Genomic DNA, 17,823 nt, shown 5'->3' with positions numbered 1-17,823 from the left:
TGCTGTGGTCTCCTGTAAAAACTAGCACCCGGCAAGTTCATTGGAAATTAGATAACAATTTTTTGTTGGGTCAAATTCCTCAGAGTTGAGCTTCTGATCTTAAGATCTCATATTGTACTTATTTAAAATTAAAAGGGGCTAATGCTACATGTTTACTATTACAGTAACTTAATATTATAAGTTCATTCTTATCCCACTGCGTTCACTGTTGAGGCTGGCATGACTATAACCATAGTAGACTGTTTAACATTGGTTTTCCTTCGGAAGAAATAAGTGTTTGTATTGGAATGAACCAACACAGTGGAGAATTTGTTCTCCAAACCTGAGCAGCCTGAAATAATAAAACATGTAAGGTCTAGCTATTTCTGAGGCATACTTATAAAATGTTGTTCTTACTGTCCCTACCTCATTTAAAAAAATAGTACCTGCAATATTATATTTATAAAAGGGGCCTTTTTATTTGCCTGACAAAATATGTTTTAAATTATGTCATTTTAGGAGGCCATAATGTCTGCATTTTACCCTGACATGCCAACATTAAGTATAAACAATAGTATCAGGATGTCTGTAGTACCCAATAACAAAAGTCACTATTTAGCATAATGTTCTAAGATATAAACTGCACATTTTATTACCATTACCTTGGCAGCCAATGACATTTACTGTAGCCAAATACCGGTAATAAAAATACATTTGATTACTTTGAGATTTTTTGTATGTGGGATAGATTTAGTAATTAAGGGGAAACATGTTTATATATTTTATTTTGTTGGTTAACATTATAATCTACTTGTCTGATATATACTATATTATTTCCCTGTTGTTGCTTCAAAAATATTGACAAGACATGGTTCTTAGTATAAAGTTAATAGTACTGCCTACTTGAGTCAACTTTTATGAAATGGAGGAGTCTGAGCTATCATTGTTGAAGACACTTTCCTATCTGTATATTATGGATTACAAGCAATTTTTAGTGAGCATTGGGAAAAACAAAGAGCTTGCAATAATTTTGGGATATACTTAAGAACTTTTTGCTTTTTCTTGCCCAGTCAGAATGTAAACTTCTGTATGCAGTTTGACCTCGCTGAATTTATGACAAGCTTCTGCTCTCATTCCCACATCTCCCCTCTATCCTCTTTTTCACTTTTACTCATCTTCTCTTGTCATCTAGTCACCTCATACATTATTCATTCTCTCCCTCTATATATGTATGCTGTATATACTATAACTATTTTCTCTCTCTTGTCATTCTCTCCTTTACATTTCTTATCATCTTTTCTCATCTTACCAGTTTTGCACCTCCCTGATCTACTACCTGATGTACATTATGTTTCATTCTTCACCTTGCAATAATCTCTTCTTCCATTTGTGTCTCCTTTTTTCTTCCTTTCACAGTTTTCCTCATGAACTCCTTTTAAGTTTTTGTTATTGTTTATAATAATTTGCTGATTAATCATCTCTCTCTTATGTAAGTTTTATTCAGAAATACTCTAGCATAATTTATTCTTTTAATCAATATAGATATATGTTTCATTTTAGGATTGTGAAAAACCAGGCAGACCATGCTTGGTGTTAAAATGTTACCTAAGCTCATTAGCAAAAGAAGAAAGTCGGAACATAGATGTCTTTATGCTACTAAATACTGAAATATTAAAAAAGGTAAGATCTCACAACTTTTGTCTTAAATTTCTGATAACAATTCTGGTCAAGCAATTTATAATGTGAAATTACATTGGCGTTCTTATATTTTGAGTTGAGAAGCTGTCTACAGTAGACAACCGTTGAAACTATACCCCTTACTTATATTATCCTTAAAAAAATGGCAGTATGAACAAGAGCATTTGATGAATAGATGGGTTATGTGTCCCAGAACTGGTAGGTTATTCTTAATTCAGAAACAGCATTCAGGGGGTGTTCCCAAAGGTCCCTGACACCTTCTGGACTCACCTTTCACATACAGCAGCATCATCTCAAGGTTAAGGAAGAGGCCCACACTTGGTTTTACACTGCAGGACAACCAGCAACAGCAGCACTTTGATTAATTGATCCCTCAGAATAAGGAAGCCATTATGACAGCAGCAGTAGTAAGAAGCTGGGCCAGGGGAGGCAGGCACTGGCAGATAATAGGCACATGCAACCCCTTGGAACAGGACTGAATTTCACCCATTATTATATATTATATATATTATAATGCCTGGTTTTGTTACCAATATCTACAGTATTTATTTATGAAGAATAATATATGATATGGTTGAAAGGTAATTTAAAAAATGATCATCTATGCATGGTTTTGTCCCTAATATTCATCAATGAAGATGAGGAATAATATATGATAAAATAAACAATTATTTTGTGTTGCCCACAAATTAGAGGTTTGGCTAGTCTTAATCAACTGAACTTTACTCAGAAACGGAACAGTATTTAATACACAACTAAAATTGTGTGCAACTAAAACTGTGTGCAACTAAAACTCACAATTTGTTTTTTTGCGGCAACCAAAAATCGGAGAGGTTTTGTCCTAAAATAACTTGAGGAAAAATGTCCGATGCAGTCCCTCTAAGTGGTATATAAATTATATACATACACTACAATAGTACACCACAGCTTCTCCAATCTCGACCTCTGCTAAGCTGTCGCTGCCACTGTCTCACACTTTAACTCTCATCAGCCTGTAACTGCTGCTACTGACAAGTCAAATGGCATGAGCATACTTGTATCTAATGTTTGTCCCTTATCATTATAAATGATGATTGGCCAGAGTAAAAAAAACTCCCACGGATTGTTGGACCCATCAATCACAGCCATAACCATCAATGAGACTACCTATCATTTTTTGACTTCTCATTGATATGTGCCCTCCTAGCTCACAGGCCCTTCCCACATTAACGCACCAAGAAGCACCAAAATAGCTTGTGATGATGATGGATACACGTGGCAACCTAAGGACGAATCCTAACAAAATGTCGGCAATCAATATTCGGCAGATATATACTTTTTAAAAACAAAATTTCCATGGGGAAAATTCAGTTCAATAAAATAAGGATGCTGAAAATTCACATAGATATAAATCCATGTCATCCCAGTTCAAAAAGTGTTACTTGTGTTGATACTGCGGAAGTCGCGACATACATTTGGAAATAATAAAACATGTATAACATGAATAAAAATCTTTGGTCATAAACCATAGAAATAAAAAAAAACAAAAAACAATTTACACTTTCTTAAATCTACATAATGCATTTGTCTGTTTTTCTTCTATAGGATAGTTCATCTGTGGTTCAGTTTGTTACAAGAGCCACAGTGCAGGCTGATACAACTCTACGAACAGTAGAAGTTCCAAGAGGCAATTCAGAAGATACAACGGTAAGTACTTCTCACAGTAGATGTTTTCTCAAATAGACTCCACATAATACTCTACACAATGCTTCTATTTAATACCAATTCAAAAATAACTATCCAAGAAAAAAATATGATAATACAATGTCATCAATATTTATGCCTTGGCTTGGTGGCTGAAGTTGGTGGCCTGTAAATGGCCATATATTTGTTGTAGGTTTACATGCAAGTATTCTATTTTTAATGGAATTTAAGGCTCATCTCAAAAGTTATTATGTGGAGAAATGCACCAGGGATGACCCTTTCTAATGTATAGTGAGTGAAATGAAATGAAAATATAACTCTCCTGCAAGCTCTAGTCATAAACCCCTCTTAAGCTGTACCAGTATGTTGTAAGGTTTGTTCAAGTTACTGTTTACTTTATACCTTGCCCATTTTAATGCCATTGTTAATTTTCACTTTCCCTTGTTATAATAGCATTACTAAAGCATGACATACATCCGTAAAAGTGTTTTGACGATATTTTAAACTGTCATAAGATTCCTAGAACAATGCATAAATAAAATGGCTTCTGTACAGCCTTGCAGGGTCAGCTCAGACTTTTTGCAGGAGAAGCTCATTGGATTGGCCCATTATTTTGATATGCATTTATAACTGGTGAGACCCCCTTTATGGAAACTAGATAGGGTAACAAAAGTGATATAGAAAAGTACAGAAATATATATCTAGTCCTTTTAAATGATGGTGTGTGATCACAAAAACCCTCTGTGTGTCAGAATAAAAACTACATCAATTACCTCCCCATGCGATAAATGGCAAAAAATATGTATAATAAAAATTCAACTAATAATTGGATACATTGGCATGTATGGCATGTTGGTAAATTGTATAGGATTTCAGGACTACCACTAGGCATATTTAGGCAAAATGCTTGAGAGACTTTCTTGTACTATAATATACTACAATGATTTTACCAAAATATATTTGATCGTTTGGCACTGGAATATGTAGTTGTTTTTTGAATTTGCCTTGTTATCACAAGAAACTTTGCTATGTAACGTTTCTCCTAGTCGCCTATGTGGTCATCCGTTTTTCTGCATTCTTTCTTAAAATATGTCTATGAAATGTGACTTCCAGAGTAAATACCACTATAGTTTGATCACATGGAAGTGAATCTAGCAGCTGAATTGTTGAAATGGTTCTGCTCACCACCCCCTCAGAAATTAGAGACTTAAATATGTTTTTGTTAGAAAGGTCAACAGCATTATACAATATACATTCTCCCTTGACATTGTTTTTTGGCACAGGTATACTGAAACCTCAAAATAGCCGCTGTAACTTTTATTAGTTTTGCGTGTCTTGGCTGAAGTGGAATTCATACAGAAACCAGCAACACAATGTGTTTGTAAAATGCACCAGGAGGGATTTCATTAGAATGAAAGTCCACAATCTAGCTACATATCTAAAAGTGCTCTGAACATAACAGCAGCCTGGAATCTGCTTTGGCTTTTTGACTGTTGCTTTTGATAATGTTTTCACTAAAAATAAAACGTTAACAAGCCTTAAGAAGATTAGTTTTAAGCTGTGAAATGAAATCCGATACAAAATCATTACAAAATGTGTATGTGTGGCTCCAGGAGGTAGCAGTCTTTAAATAATTGCATTTTTGGCACTGACAAGAGATTCAGTGCTGTGTAACATGCTAGGCACACAATTCTTTACTGCAAAAAAAGGACTGGACAAATCACCCGGGGGCTGGTAGCTGAGACTCCTAGAATTTTATGGCACGGTATTCAGTTTTTTGTACTGTGCCGTACTGATCTCCATACACCTACTATATACCTAAAATATACCTATGTGTGCAGATGGATATGTATTGATTTGACATACAGTATTTCAATGCAAAATCTAGTAGCATGTAAGGTTCATACTGGTGATGGCATAGGACATTCTCATAAATATGGAGTGCAATATATTCTGGGAAATCATAACCCTTAAACTTGCTTTTTGCATTAGGGTTTCCAAGTCTTACTTCTAAATTGTCGACTGAAAAGAACACATACGTCTTGATTGCCAGATCATATGTATATAAAAAATGTTCTATTTAAAACATTTTGTTTGCTTAGAGGTACATTGGTTTGATCCAGTTTTTTACTTTTCTTTACCATTTTATCTTAACTATGATTCGAAACCAGTTATTTGTATGTAAGTAGGCGATAGTTACATACTGTCAGGACAATGACTCTGCCAATGCACCGGTCAATGGATCGGTTAATGAAATAAAGCTAGAGGTAATCAAAGGTGGTTAACTTGGACATTAAACAATTTTGTTACCTTTAATGTATTTATCAAATTAAACAAAAGCGTAATGTGTCATCTTATTTACTTTTAAGGTGATATTTGAGGCCCTGCACAATCTGGAACCCAGAGGTTACGTTGTTGGATGGATCATAGCAATAAGTTTGCTTGTGGGGATCCTTATATTTTTGCTGCTGGCTGTACTCTTATGGAAGGTATGTTACTATGTGATATTTTTATAACTTAATAAACTATGCATAAGTGTCCAGTTATAAGCGGAATAGTCCCATTCTTGCAGCCAGTGGGGATCATGGGGTGGTTAGAGAAGATTTCATCTGAGCTGTGAAATCGATTGAGGTTTGTGCAGCTTCCCTGAGGCCACACCCAATGTATTGAAGACATATGCGTCATATCTCAGCTTTTTCCTTCACTACATTGTGAGGCTGTCTATTCCTCTAACCAAAAAATGACCGATATACCGTATTAGCCCGATTACAGGCTGCACTTTTTTCCCATAATTTGTGGGGTGGGGAAAGTGGGAGTGCGGCCTATAATCGGGGTTTAGCATTATTACCTTCTCCAGGGTGTCTGGAAGACTGGATCAGAAGACTGCAGAGCATTTTCTGTAGTGCAGTCCGGCGAAAATGCGGTCCCCCAGCAACACGAGAAAAAACATTAGTTCCGCCCTGATTTTTTATTCCCAACGTTGATGTAGATGAGGCAGACTTGTGCAGGAAGTGGAGGTCACGTCTGCTGCATCTACATCAATGTTGCAAAACTAAAGTTTAGGTAAGGAGGGTGGGAGCCTCCTACCATACATTAAATGTAAAAATAATAATAATAATAATTTTTTAAAAAAAATCTTTAAAATAGCACCAAGCTATAAGGGTGAGGCCTATAATCGGGAGCGGCCCATATTCGAGCCAATACAGTACTTCTCTCTACATGATGCAGTGCTTATCTGAGGATATTTTAAGAGGCCCCCTAGCTGGTACTGCTCCTTTTATATGCACTGCCTTTCTAAATTGCTTAGCATTTAACTTTATAATTAAAATGTTAAAAGGTTTATTCAGCTCCATCACTTTAGCCATACAAATAAAGATAGGGTGTTTATTCCAGCAACAAAAAAAATCTGGGTTTTTGTAATGCCCTTTGGCAAAAAAAAAAAAAAAACTGCGGCAGATAGACCTACTTGCATGTAAATTTGTTTGTGGATCTATAAGCTCAAACAAGCTGTCTGACAATCTTGACATAATTAAGAGGTTCACCAACAGTAATGTGAAACTACCTAAATTTAAATTAGAAATGGCATGAAAATTGCCTGAAGTTGTTATTTAGAATGCCCAAACAGTAGGGAGTTTTTGAAATAGACTGTAAAGTGCATGCCAATTAGGAATAAAAGGTTACTGTTATGGCGTGAAAGAATGTAGAAGAAAGCTCTAGTTTTAACATGAAAACAGGAAACCTTACAATTACACTGAGGGTTCTGTGACTTATAATGTACAACTTAGACATACAATATGCTTTTCATCTAGTAATGGGCCCAAGTTGATCTAAAACCCTAATAAAATTGATTCTGCTATTTCTTCTGGCAACCTTTTGAGTTCCATTGGCTGATTACTCTGCATTAAAAGTATATATTCCAGAATGCATTATTTTAGCCATTGTGGATATACTCTTGCTTGCTTTATTGTGATGCTCGCTTGCTATCCAATGTTTTTTTTTCTGGATACACTTACAGCCCTCAATTGACAGCACAGAAAAGTTTTTTGTTTTTGACATGATGCAAAATTGTGAAATGATTATTATTTTGCTGTTTTGTAAAAAAAAAAAAAAAAAGACATTGGATAGGAAAAAAGTATTGGTTTACTTACTGAATACTGTCTTTTCTTGCATTCTTTCAACACTGTCTTGGGTCTAATCTCATTTGTTAAAGAGGATATCTTTATTAGCTCACTTTTTGGAAAGAAAGCTTGCAATACATTACAATTCAATTAGCCAAAAAGGTATCCTTAGGTAAATTTTCTATTTCTCTTTCTACTACTAACACAGCACAGCTCTATACATCTATATATTAAAACAAAATGAATGCGAAATATAGAGGTAAACTTGCAGAAGTTAATATCCATAGACACTTTCAGGTACTACCTAGCATTCAATGGCAACTCGGCACGACAAAATCAGTTATGTTGTGCCAAATAGCACCATTGTCTTAAAGCTCCCATTGAAAACAGTTAGAGTAGCAGGATCCATTCGCATATATACAAGAAAACCATGTGTGTTAATATAGCATACATTTGATTGGCTGCTTCTACTCCCATGAATTTCAGTGGGCACATTATTGAGCATGTGCAGTATGTATAAATACCCCCTGCTTTTATTAGATGTATCAAATAGTTTCAAATAGTTAACAATGCCTGAACTTATTTGTAGCAAAATGTATTGTAGTTGGTACAAAGTTTTCTCCAGTATACGTTTAACGTAAAAGGGCTATAATTGTCCCTAGTTAACTTAGATGGTTAATAGGGAAATGTTATTTTTTATATAAAGCTAATAAAGATTGTGTTTGTCAATAATTATTGCTATGGAATATGTTTATATTATAAAAATCAATAAGATATCATATGGTGTAAGATGAAAAGATGCCAATATATACATATATAAAGACAAAAAAAAGCCTGGCATTTATTATTCTGCAAGTTGGGTTTTTTCTCTATCATTTTGATCAATGGTTGTAAACTTTTTTTCAACCAAATATGCATTTGCCCCTTTTCATCCCCTTAACTAAATGCCTCTCACCTCCAGTCAGATCCAGTTCTGTGAACACTCAATGCGTGGGTCTGTTGAGACCCTTGTGCACATGTGTGGAAAGTACTTCCATTGATTTCAATGGGAGAACTTTCCTGCCACTGACTGACTGCTTCAAGCAGCCAATTTGTGGCAAGAAATGTTGCACCAAGGCAGAGGAGATGCAGCTGCTGCAGCAGGACTGCAACATGTAGGTCAGGTAAGTGCTTTATTTTAAAGAACCCACAGAGTACTTTAACATGTATTGGGTAGTGGGTACTTGTGTAGTCAGGGATACTAAACCTTCCTTTAAGGTCTACAAAACTATGTGAATACATGAATAACTTGACATAACATTTAGTGAATGTAGTAACATTTGGTTCATATGTAAGACAGAACATTACTTAATAGAATAAAAAAAATGTGGTTATGTAGGCCCCTTTATTCTGCGTTAGCTCTGCCTATTCTGGAGAGAGCATTTTTTTTTTTTAGTATAATAGTTATGTTCCAATTCTTACATATTTATATTGTGTAAGCTATGCAAGAAGAGATTTGAAATAAAATCACAGAAGCCACATTAAACATTTAGCTGTGGTTTGCAGGGCAGTCAAATATTCTTATTCTTGTATATAATATTTCATTGGTATGTGCTCACACATAGAACAAAAAATCTACTACATGCACTCATTCATTATATAAAAAAATATTCTTTTTTCTATATTTGTGAATATTGTAATCTATTACTTTGCAACAGCAGTATGTTAAAAATTAACATGGATGACACACAGAGCGCAAACACTTTTGAAGGACCATCTCAAGACAGCTGGCAAAATGATCTGCGGAGTGTCGGCTCACCAGCAAAGAGATCCGCAGAGCGTCAGGTTTCCATCAACAGATTTGAAGACTGTCAACATATCTACGTATTTCTTGTTGCTATGACATTTTAAGAAAAAAATTCTTTACATTTTAGTTCTAGTCAGAGTTAGCCTCTTAGTGCCCAGAGGGAGGGGCAGTTCTTCGAGCCATGGCTCCCCAGACATTTCCGTCAATAAACAAAGGTTTTTTCTTTCCTCCGTGCTGAAGAATGACTCTTCGTGAGTCCAGGGGCAGCTCCATCTTTAAACTTTCCATACAATGTTTACTATTAAATAAAAAGGTTTGTTCTCATAAAAAAAAATTAACATGGATATCACCAATAAAAAACAATGTATAATAGTTAAGCAGATTTTGAGCTAATTTTAATAATGCTTTTTTATTGTACAGCAATCACACTGCTATCATGCCCAGGCAGTCAGTACATGTTGTAACCTGGGTATGATAGGAATGTGATTACAGCCTCCTTATGCCATGCTACCCCCCACTTACACATCCATGCTATCACACACACACACACTCATTCACAAACAGTCAGCATAAACTACTGCATAACACCCATCACTCTCACACACTTACTAATCCACTCTCAATGAATGTTTTCCTACCTTTTCTCTGTCACTGTCACTTTTCCTCCTCCTCTTCATTCTTCCTCTTCTTCTTCTGTGTCCTGCCCTTCCGGTGCAGTGAGGGTGGTGGGCGTGGCTTCAGTGTTGTGCGCCGGGATATGACGTCAAATCCCAACGCACAGCATCATTAACAGAGCTCCCGCTCCCTTGATTGTTTATAAGCCGGTTAGAGGGAGATCCTTGAGGCGGGACATTACCGCCCCGCCTCTGGAGGGGTGCCCAGTAGTGGAAAGCCCCCCCCTCGCTAGGTACGCTACCTGTTGTGCGCACAATTTTCTGACGTGTGCGCTCCCTCTGAAAGCTTAGAGGGAACACTGGTAGCGATATATATAAAAATCAATAAATAAGTGTCTTCTGACAGATCATCATTAATAATTATTTTATACTCAACCAATGGGTGTTCTACTGTGAATCTTCTCTCTGAATTAGAGCCAATATTATGATAGATTTTTTTTACTGTAGAGGTAAATGCCACCCTAGTTCAGGTTAAGAGAAATATGTCTTTAAGCAATAGAAATGTTATCAACAAGTTTCTATATTGACATTATTGCAGGAAATTATAGGTATAAATTTTACATTTATTTACATTTATTACATGTCTCGGTATGTACTAATATTGGTATAGGGTAAACCTTAGCCCTTATCAACAAAACTCATAATTTTAGCAATTTTTTGGCTACACAAAGTTCACTAAAGGGGATATCGATAAATGCCTTTTACAGGAACATTGTTACATTGAAGCTACATTATGGTATAATGCTTCTAGAAGGAGAAAAGTCTGGTATTGGCTGAGAAATTTGCAAGTTTGATCTATACAGATATAGGCAATCTTTTACTAGTGTACATATTGAAATGTGCTGAAATATCAAAGCCATTTACAACATTTTGATCAGAGCTGACAGGAGAAAAAGCAAAATACTAATTTAAACAAACAAAATGTACTTTTCTTTTTCATATAGCCCAGATTTTTTATTAAAGCCCTATTTTTTGTGTCATGACTTTTCAAAATTTCAGCCAATGTAATTTTTATCACGGAAGTGCAAGCTTTATTAAGATCTGTTCCTTCTTTCTTATTTCAGATGGGTTTCTTCCGCAGAAGATATAAAGAAATCATTGAAGCAGAAAAGAACCAGAAAGAATATGAAGAAAGTTGGGACTGGGTTCAAAAAAACCAGTGAGCGGCAGCAACAACCCAGTCACATGACACACATTTGCTAGCTGATTGGCACTGCTCTTGTATCTTCCATATGTGGAAGAAAAGAATCTTCTCCAGATTTTCCGGAGGCTCATTGATGCTGTTTATTCTTTTATCAATCTAACTAGCAAAGAAAAGTGTGCCCTGAGGCAACCACTGAAGCTTATTGGGGGTGATTGGAGCAAAATAATCCCTCTGCCAAGATAAACTTTGGTAATAAAGTTGCAGTGAATAGCAATATTTATAAATTCAGCATACAGTATGTGGTAAATCCGTCAGGGGAAAGCTGTTGCCTTAAACAATTTTTTTTTTAATGCAACTTTTATACTGATTTTATCTTTATATTTTGTGATTCTCTGTAATGAATAGATGTACAGTTATCTAAAGCACTGACACCTACCTATATGAATACATGTACACAAAAGAGGTGTGTATGTATATATATATATATATATATATATATATATATATATATATATACATACATACATACATACATGCATAATTTCAGTAGATAACTAGGTTCCTTTTTGTGTCAACTGACAATCTTTCACCAAGGTACCTAGATTTATGTGTGCCTGCCATAGATCATACATCGTATTTTCTGCAGGAGACACCAGCCAGGCTAAGGCAAAATCAACAGGCTGAGTTAATTGTGCTTTGGATCTTTTTCTTATTCTTTGAAAAAAACCATTGTATATACATCCACCAGTTTTGTTTCATATCAGGTGTGGTATCAGCAATATAAGTAATTAGCAAGGAGATCTGCACATTTACCTATCTGTAGTAACATTTCACTTATTTACAGTGGATACTTAAGTGTACTGGATTCGCCACCAGCTGGTTACCAAGCTGAATCTATGTTTATGGCATGCATTCATGAACAAATAATACTATATTCTACATATATCCACATTTGGAAGTGTATGTATATATACAGGTATAGATTGGTCCTGATAATACTGTGACTCATTAATAGAGAACAGTTTGTTTTCAAGAGACTCAAAATGGCTGCTTGTGATATTCCCTCCCTCCACTTGATCTGTAAATATATATATCAATATCGATATAGATATTTAATATATATTTGCTTTTTTGTTTTGTTGCACAAACAGTCTGAGCAAAATTCTTAAATGAGAAACTATGCAATATGTGTATGCTTTTCTATTCAAATGATTTGCTCTAGATGTCATTTCAGCATTTTTGAAGAACACAATTCTTTCCCAATCCCCAATCAAGCTACCAAAGTTTGAGCTCTCTTTAATTTTGGTGTTAAGTATTCAAGTCACCCTGTCAACCCCTTCTCTGTCCCAACTGTCCTCTGAATATTCAAAAAAAAAATGTACATTTTCTGTGCAAGTGTCTATTTATAAAGCATGATGGGATGGTATCTCATGTATCAATTTCCAATGGTTGGTATGCCCAGAACTAAGGGGAAGTTAAACTGGTTATTTGTCAGACCTATAATTTTTTAGTTTAAATGTAGCTTGTTTCTTCACGAACAACACTGGTTGCAACGTTGGATTTATGTTTTTGAGTTCTAAGGTATGAATCCTCCATGTTAAGCTCCATATATGCAGGTATGGAGCATCATATGTAGGGCTATCAATGTACAATGCATGTGTTTAGAGTTGCTATCCACAACATACGTTGGAAATGTTGATGGGATTGGACATCGGATAGTTTGAACCACAACATTCAGGCTTTCATGGTGAGTGGAGAAGAGTCTGAGAGGGTCAGGTGTAACATGTGAACAAGCCTACCCTGGAGACATTAATTATGGAAAGATAGCTTTTATGATATGGATATATTGTTTGTTACTGGTTTTATATAGACTTTCATACTACCGATGACCATTCACTTTTGTGGTGGTTTCTTGTGAAATCTTCATGTGGAGAAAGTTTTTGCAGTATGAAAGAAACTTGGCCTTTATTGTTGTCACTAAATTTCCTGAATGCAAAGTAAAAGCTCTTCTCTCAATAGTACGGTATAGTATATGACAGGGATGTTCAAGTGTTTTTTGCAGTGGGCCACTTCATCAGCAATGCATGTGCGTGTGGGCCTCACTTATTTTTCAACGAGAGAAAATATGACCTTTTAGCTGTGTAATGCATGTTAATACAGGGTTAATTTGGCAATAATGCAAAAGCAACAAACTGTAATGTGCAGTGTATGTGTGTATCACAGAGGCCCCCAGACACACACAGACTAATATACCTACATGCTAAAATACCCACACACACTAACATGCAAACCCAGAGACACACACTAACATACCCAGATCCGGGTACTGAGACTTACCTCTTATCTCTATTCCTGGAGCATGCCTCTGTCTATCTCAGGGAGGCTCCATGTAGAGCCCTGCGCGGGACTACTTTTTTAATCCCGCTCCCGCCCGCTCCCGCGGTTTTTAATCCCGCTCCCGCCCACTCCCGCAATGTGGGTGTTCCGCTCCCGCCACTTTTGTGGCCAATCCCGCCCGCTCCCGCCACATTTGTGGCCAATCATGCCCGCCTCCTTACCTGATTTCCCGCGCAGTCCCGCGCGGCTGCCCTCGAGTTGTTCCCTCACGGCGTCTCTTCTCTTGCTCCGCCCAGGAACAAGGCGGAGTCACAGGAAGTGACGTCACATCACGTCACTCCGTTTTGTTCCTGGGCGGAGCAAGCTAGGAGACACTGTAAGGGAGCAGCAAGAAGGCAGCCTTGCGGGACTGCGCGGGATTACCGGGACCCGCAGGTACAGTGCCTGACCGCCCGCTCCCGCCCGCAGCCCCAGCAAGACCGCCCGCACCCGCAAGTTTTTTGCCGCGGGACCCGCCTCCCAGTGCAGTCCTCTAGCTCCATGTCCCCCCTTATTCACCAATAGTTGGAGGTGCGGTTACTGCTGCAGATCTCATGAGTGCAGCACCTCGATGTACAGCAGGCCGCATTTGGTCCACGGTATATGATGATGAACTTTGAAATAGAATCCTTATGAACATAGTATTGTCATTGATTTACATATGTACATTTTTTTAACTATTTAGATGAGCTGTAATATATGAATATTGATATTGTAAGATGCACACTCTTAAAAATGTCCATGAATGGATCTTGGTTCAAGATGAGTCTGAGTCAAGATTTTATTTATATATAAGTGGTTAATACTTCTGTTAATTATATTTAATCTCATATCATTTCACCTAAATTTGTGTTTCTGAACCTAATATTCACTGATTTTAAATATGCTGTTTGCACAAACAAGAATCAAAATATCACCAAAGTCCTAATAAGTACACATTTATCTTCAGCAGAAATGTCATAGAATACATATATCCTGTTTTGAAAATATGTTTCACTCAACAGTTGTTAAATTGATCAATCTATTTTAATTATTGACAATTAGATCAGTTTTGGGCAAGTTACCTCCACCTACAAAGCTGAATTATTTTTTTAAATAAGGTAACTTAGGAGTTGAAGTCGACTTGTATTAGAGTGGAACTTGACAACAATGCCAGTGACTTGCTATTTGCAGAAGACATGTAATTGAAGTTGTTTCAATTGAATTCATATTTTACAGAAAAATAGTAAATGTAGTCCGAAAAGCATATTTTAAAACATTTTTGCTTAGCTAAAAAGACCACAGCTGTTGTATGTATTTTATTTTAATTTATAGTAAACTACTGTTTACCCATAGAGCTGGGAGCAGGATTGTTTACACCTAATCTACACATTGTAGTGTCAAACGTACAGGTATGAAGAAAGTTGTCTAATGATGATGATAATGCCACAATCTTTAATGCCATAGTACACTATATGTAGAAGGAAACTACTACAAGTTAGGTCACTATGTATCACATAATAAATTCATAGAACAAGATGTACAGTCATACATGCTTCCAATACTGATGTTTGTTAAGATGCAATACGTTATTGTATTAACACAATCTTTTCCGGGACCAGTAAAGCAATATTTCCAATGTATTTTTTTTGTACTTCACACGTGTGCTGAGCACTGATTGGATTTAGTATCATTTTAATATTGGTCAGCAAGTATGAATTTTCTTTGCCTGTCTAACATTGTCTATTACAGGCTTACATTAGTATTTGTAACTTGAATTTATAGAAGATGCAAGACCAATGGATAGTAATGTGTAATAAAATAATGATTTAATATATGTACATAATGAGAATAGATGAAAGCTTACTTCTATTAATCACCAATTTCCAAATGTATCTTGTGAGTAAGGGCATGATAAGTATATTGCACACGGGTTATATTTAAATACATATGTATATCACATTTTAACACACATGTGAGACGTTGGATTCACTTATACATATAGTAATCATTAAAAATAAAAACTAAATGTCATACATATGTTTAGTTTTATAGCATATCTTCCATTTCAACTATTTGGGGCAGGGTACTCAATAAACTAGACCTCCTGTTGTTTGATACAATTTTCTGTATTTTTTTATCCTTTGTATTAGTGGCTTGGAATCCATTGTTCTTGATTACCATTGCATACCTGTTTTTTGACTGGATCACTTTTTTCACCATTAACAGAAGCTATGGGTCACCTGTTATCAGATTCACGTGCACTGTCTTGGCTGTCAAGTTTAAAATGTTATTTTGGGAAGAGGGCAATAAAAGAAGAAAACGATCAATGGCTGAATTATTTCTATGCTCCATATGCTAGCTTTTTATTCATCTCCTTTCACACAGTTCTAAGGGACAGTAATGTGGAGTATTGTGAGTATTGCGTGTGCCAGTTGTGTTTGTTGGCTACCATACTTTTGCGCACCATGTTTACATTTGTGCTCTCAGCTGCAAATTGCTAACCTTTTAACCCCTTAAGGACAATGGGCGGTCCTTAAACCCATTGAAAACAATGCATTTTGAGCCCGTACATGTACGGGCTTTGTCATTAAGGGGTTAATTGCATTGGTTCATTTTTCCACTTAGATTAAAGGGATAATCCAGCCATCACAATCACTTTAATGAAAATGACAGATGACTGGTTCTTAAAAATTGACACAGTCAATATGAATATGAATTTGTCCCATTCCCCACACCCAACTATAAGCTTTGCAGGTGATGTACATTATATAAATACCAGTCAGCTCCAGCTCATGTTCAGCTCCGGAACAGAACACTGTGCTAGTAGAGAACTCCATTGATTTCATTAGTAGAGATTTCCTGTAACTGATTGTCAAATATTGTGACATGGAGTGGGACAGATGGTTGCAGCATTTTGTGGTCTTATGCATTGTCAAAAAGTTTGACCTTCTATATGTACCTTTTTCGCTGGAAAGAACAGTGTGAATTTGATCTCTTTGGACACTTTTTAGTGTAGGCAGCAGTTTATATGACTTCACATATTCTGGCATATTAAAAACTCTCAAATTATTCCTCCTACAGCAGTTTTCATGGTAATCTATTTGGTTCAGAAGGGTTGGTATCTTCTTGGGTATCAACCTCACTTCCCACAACCCACAGTGTTGTCTGAATCAGAAAAAATGTCAGGATTAAGTCTGACAGAATGTTACACAGGACTCCTTCACTTGGTTTCAGGATATCTTCAGTAAAAACAGAAAGCAGAACTCCATTGGGACACCAAGTACTAATAGGGTCACTTTAGTATATCATATTCAGTTGAGAGACAAAGATATCAGCATGGGATCAGAAAACATGAGCTAGCCCACAGGATTTAAGGTGCAATGATCTAAGGCTTGTACAGCATCAGAAGACTAGGCCTCACTAATTAGTACCCCTCGACATCAGAGATACCTCTAAGTCCTGCCATAGGCCACGGCTCACTGGCCACCCGGTCTCAAAAGTCACTCCTTCGCCACCACTATCTCCATAGACAAAGGCAGCCCAGACTGAGCCCCAGCACCAGCTGCCACCACAGTATTGTTAAAGGGGCAAATTGTAGGTATCTTCCTCTGCCCATTGGTGGTCTCCTAGGTGGTTGGGCCTGAGGACTTTGCAGTGTCATTTGTAGAGGTGGTCCTCCTGCCCCATAATCAGCCTGTTATACCCCAAGAGTCCCCAGTCGCTCCTCCAAGGACCCAGTGTGTGAAAAGGGGGTGGGAAGGATCATGATGCCGAAGCCGAGGCCTATAGTTGCTCGACTGACTCCAGGTCCGATGTGGCAGTCGAGCTGACGAGCGATACTCGGCCCTCTTGCTCCACCTACCTATCATCTTCTCCCATATCTGCTGTCGTAGCAGTCCACAAGGTGGTAAGTGGTCCGATGGATGGCATTTCGGCACATGCAGTGAGAAGCTCATTGCCCTACCTCTGCTGCACCTCTTTTGACTGCCCTTACTCTAGGGATACCTTTTTTTTAAAAAAAAATTCTATAATATTGTAGAAATTGAGTCTTGCTCCACAGGGCTGCATGCCATTGCATCCTATCATTTGCCAGTGTGTGTGCCTGCTTGAACCCACTGCTCTATTGCTTCTGCTGCTGCTGCACCTCTTTGACCATCCTAACATTAGATTTTTTTAAGCCATACTTAAATAAAAAGATAACAGGTTAGCAACCAAAAACTACAGAAATCCTTGGTGAAGCATGCGAGCAGTGATCCTCCGGGGCTCCCAGACCTTAATGTGGGATTAAAGACTTCTGTTTCAAAGTATGGTTTTAAGAGTGGGGTTCTTTTTAGAAGATTGCATGCAGGGGTGTAATTTTATTTGAGATGTTCTTCTGGCCTT

The 17,823-nt window shown here is 36.9% G+C and overlaps 1 protein-coding gene across 1 annotated transcript in view; it reads left to right on the top strand.

Moving 5' to 3' along the window:
- Positions 1 to 11,460, top strand: part of ITGA9 (integrin subunit alpha 9) — a 190,181-nt gene extending 178,721 nt beyond the window's left edge. Inside the window, exons 25-28 of the mRNA XM_053466129.1 lie at positions 1,540 to 1,659; positions 3,262 to 3,363; positions 5,730 to 5,849; positions 11,003 to 11,460. Of these exons, the coding sequence (XP_053322104.1) occupies positions 1,540 to 1,659; positions 3,262 to 3,363; positions 5,730 to 5,849; positions 11,003 to 11,101 (441 nt within the window). The 3' untranslated portion in view covers positions 11,102 to 11,460. The remainder of the gene's footprint in view (positions 1 to 1,539; positions 1,660 to 3,261; positions 3,364 to 5,729; positions 5,850 to 11,002) is intronic.
- Positions 11,461 to 17,823: the final 6,363 nt, after the last annotated feature.

The sequence above is a fragment of the Spea bombifrons genome, chromosome 5, assembly GCF_027358695.1.
Source record: "Spea bombifrons isolate aSpeBom1 chromosome 5, aSpeBom1.2.pri, whole genome shotgun sequence".
NCBI lineage: Eukaryota > Metazoa > Chordata > Amphibia > Anura > Pelobatidae > Spea > Spea bombifrons.
This window is presented reverse-complemented; position numbering and strand designations above follow the sequence as displayed.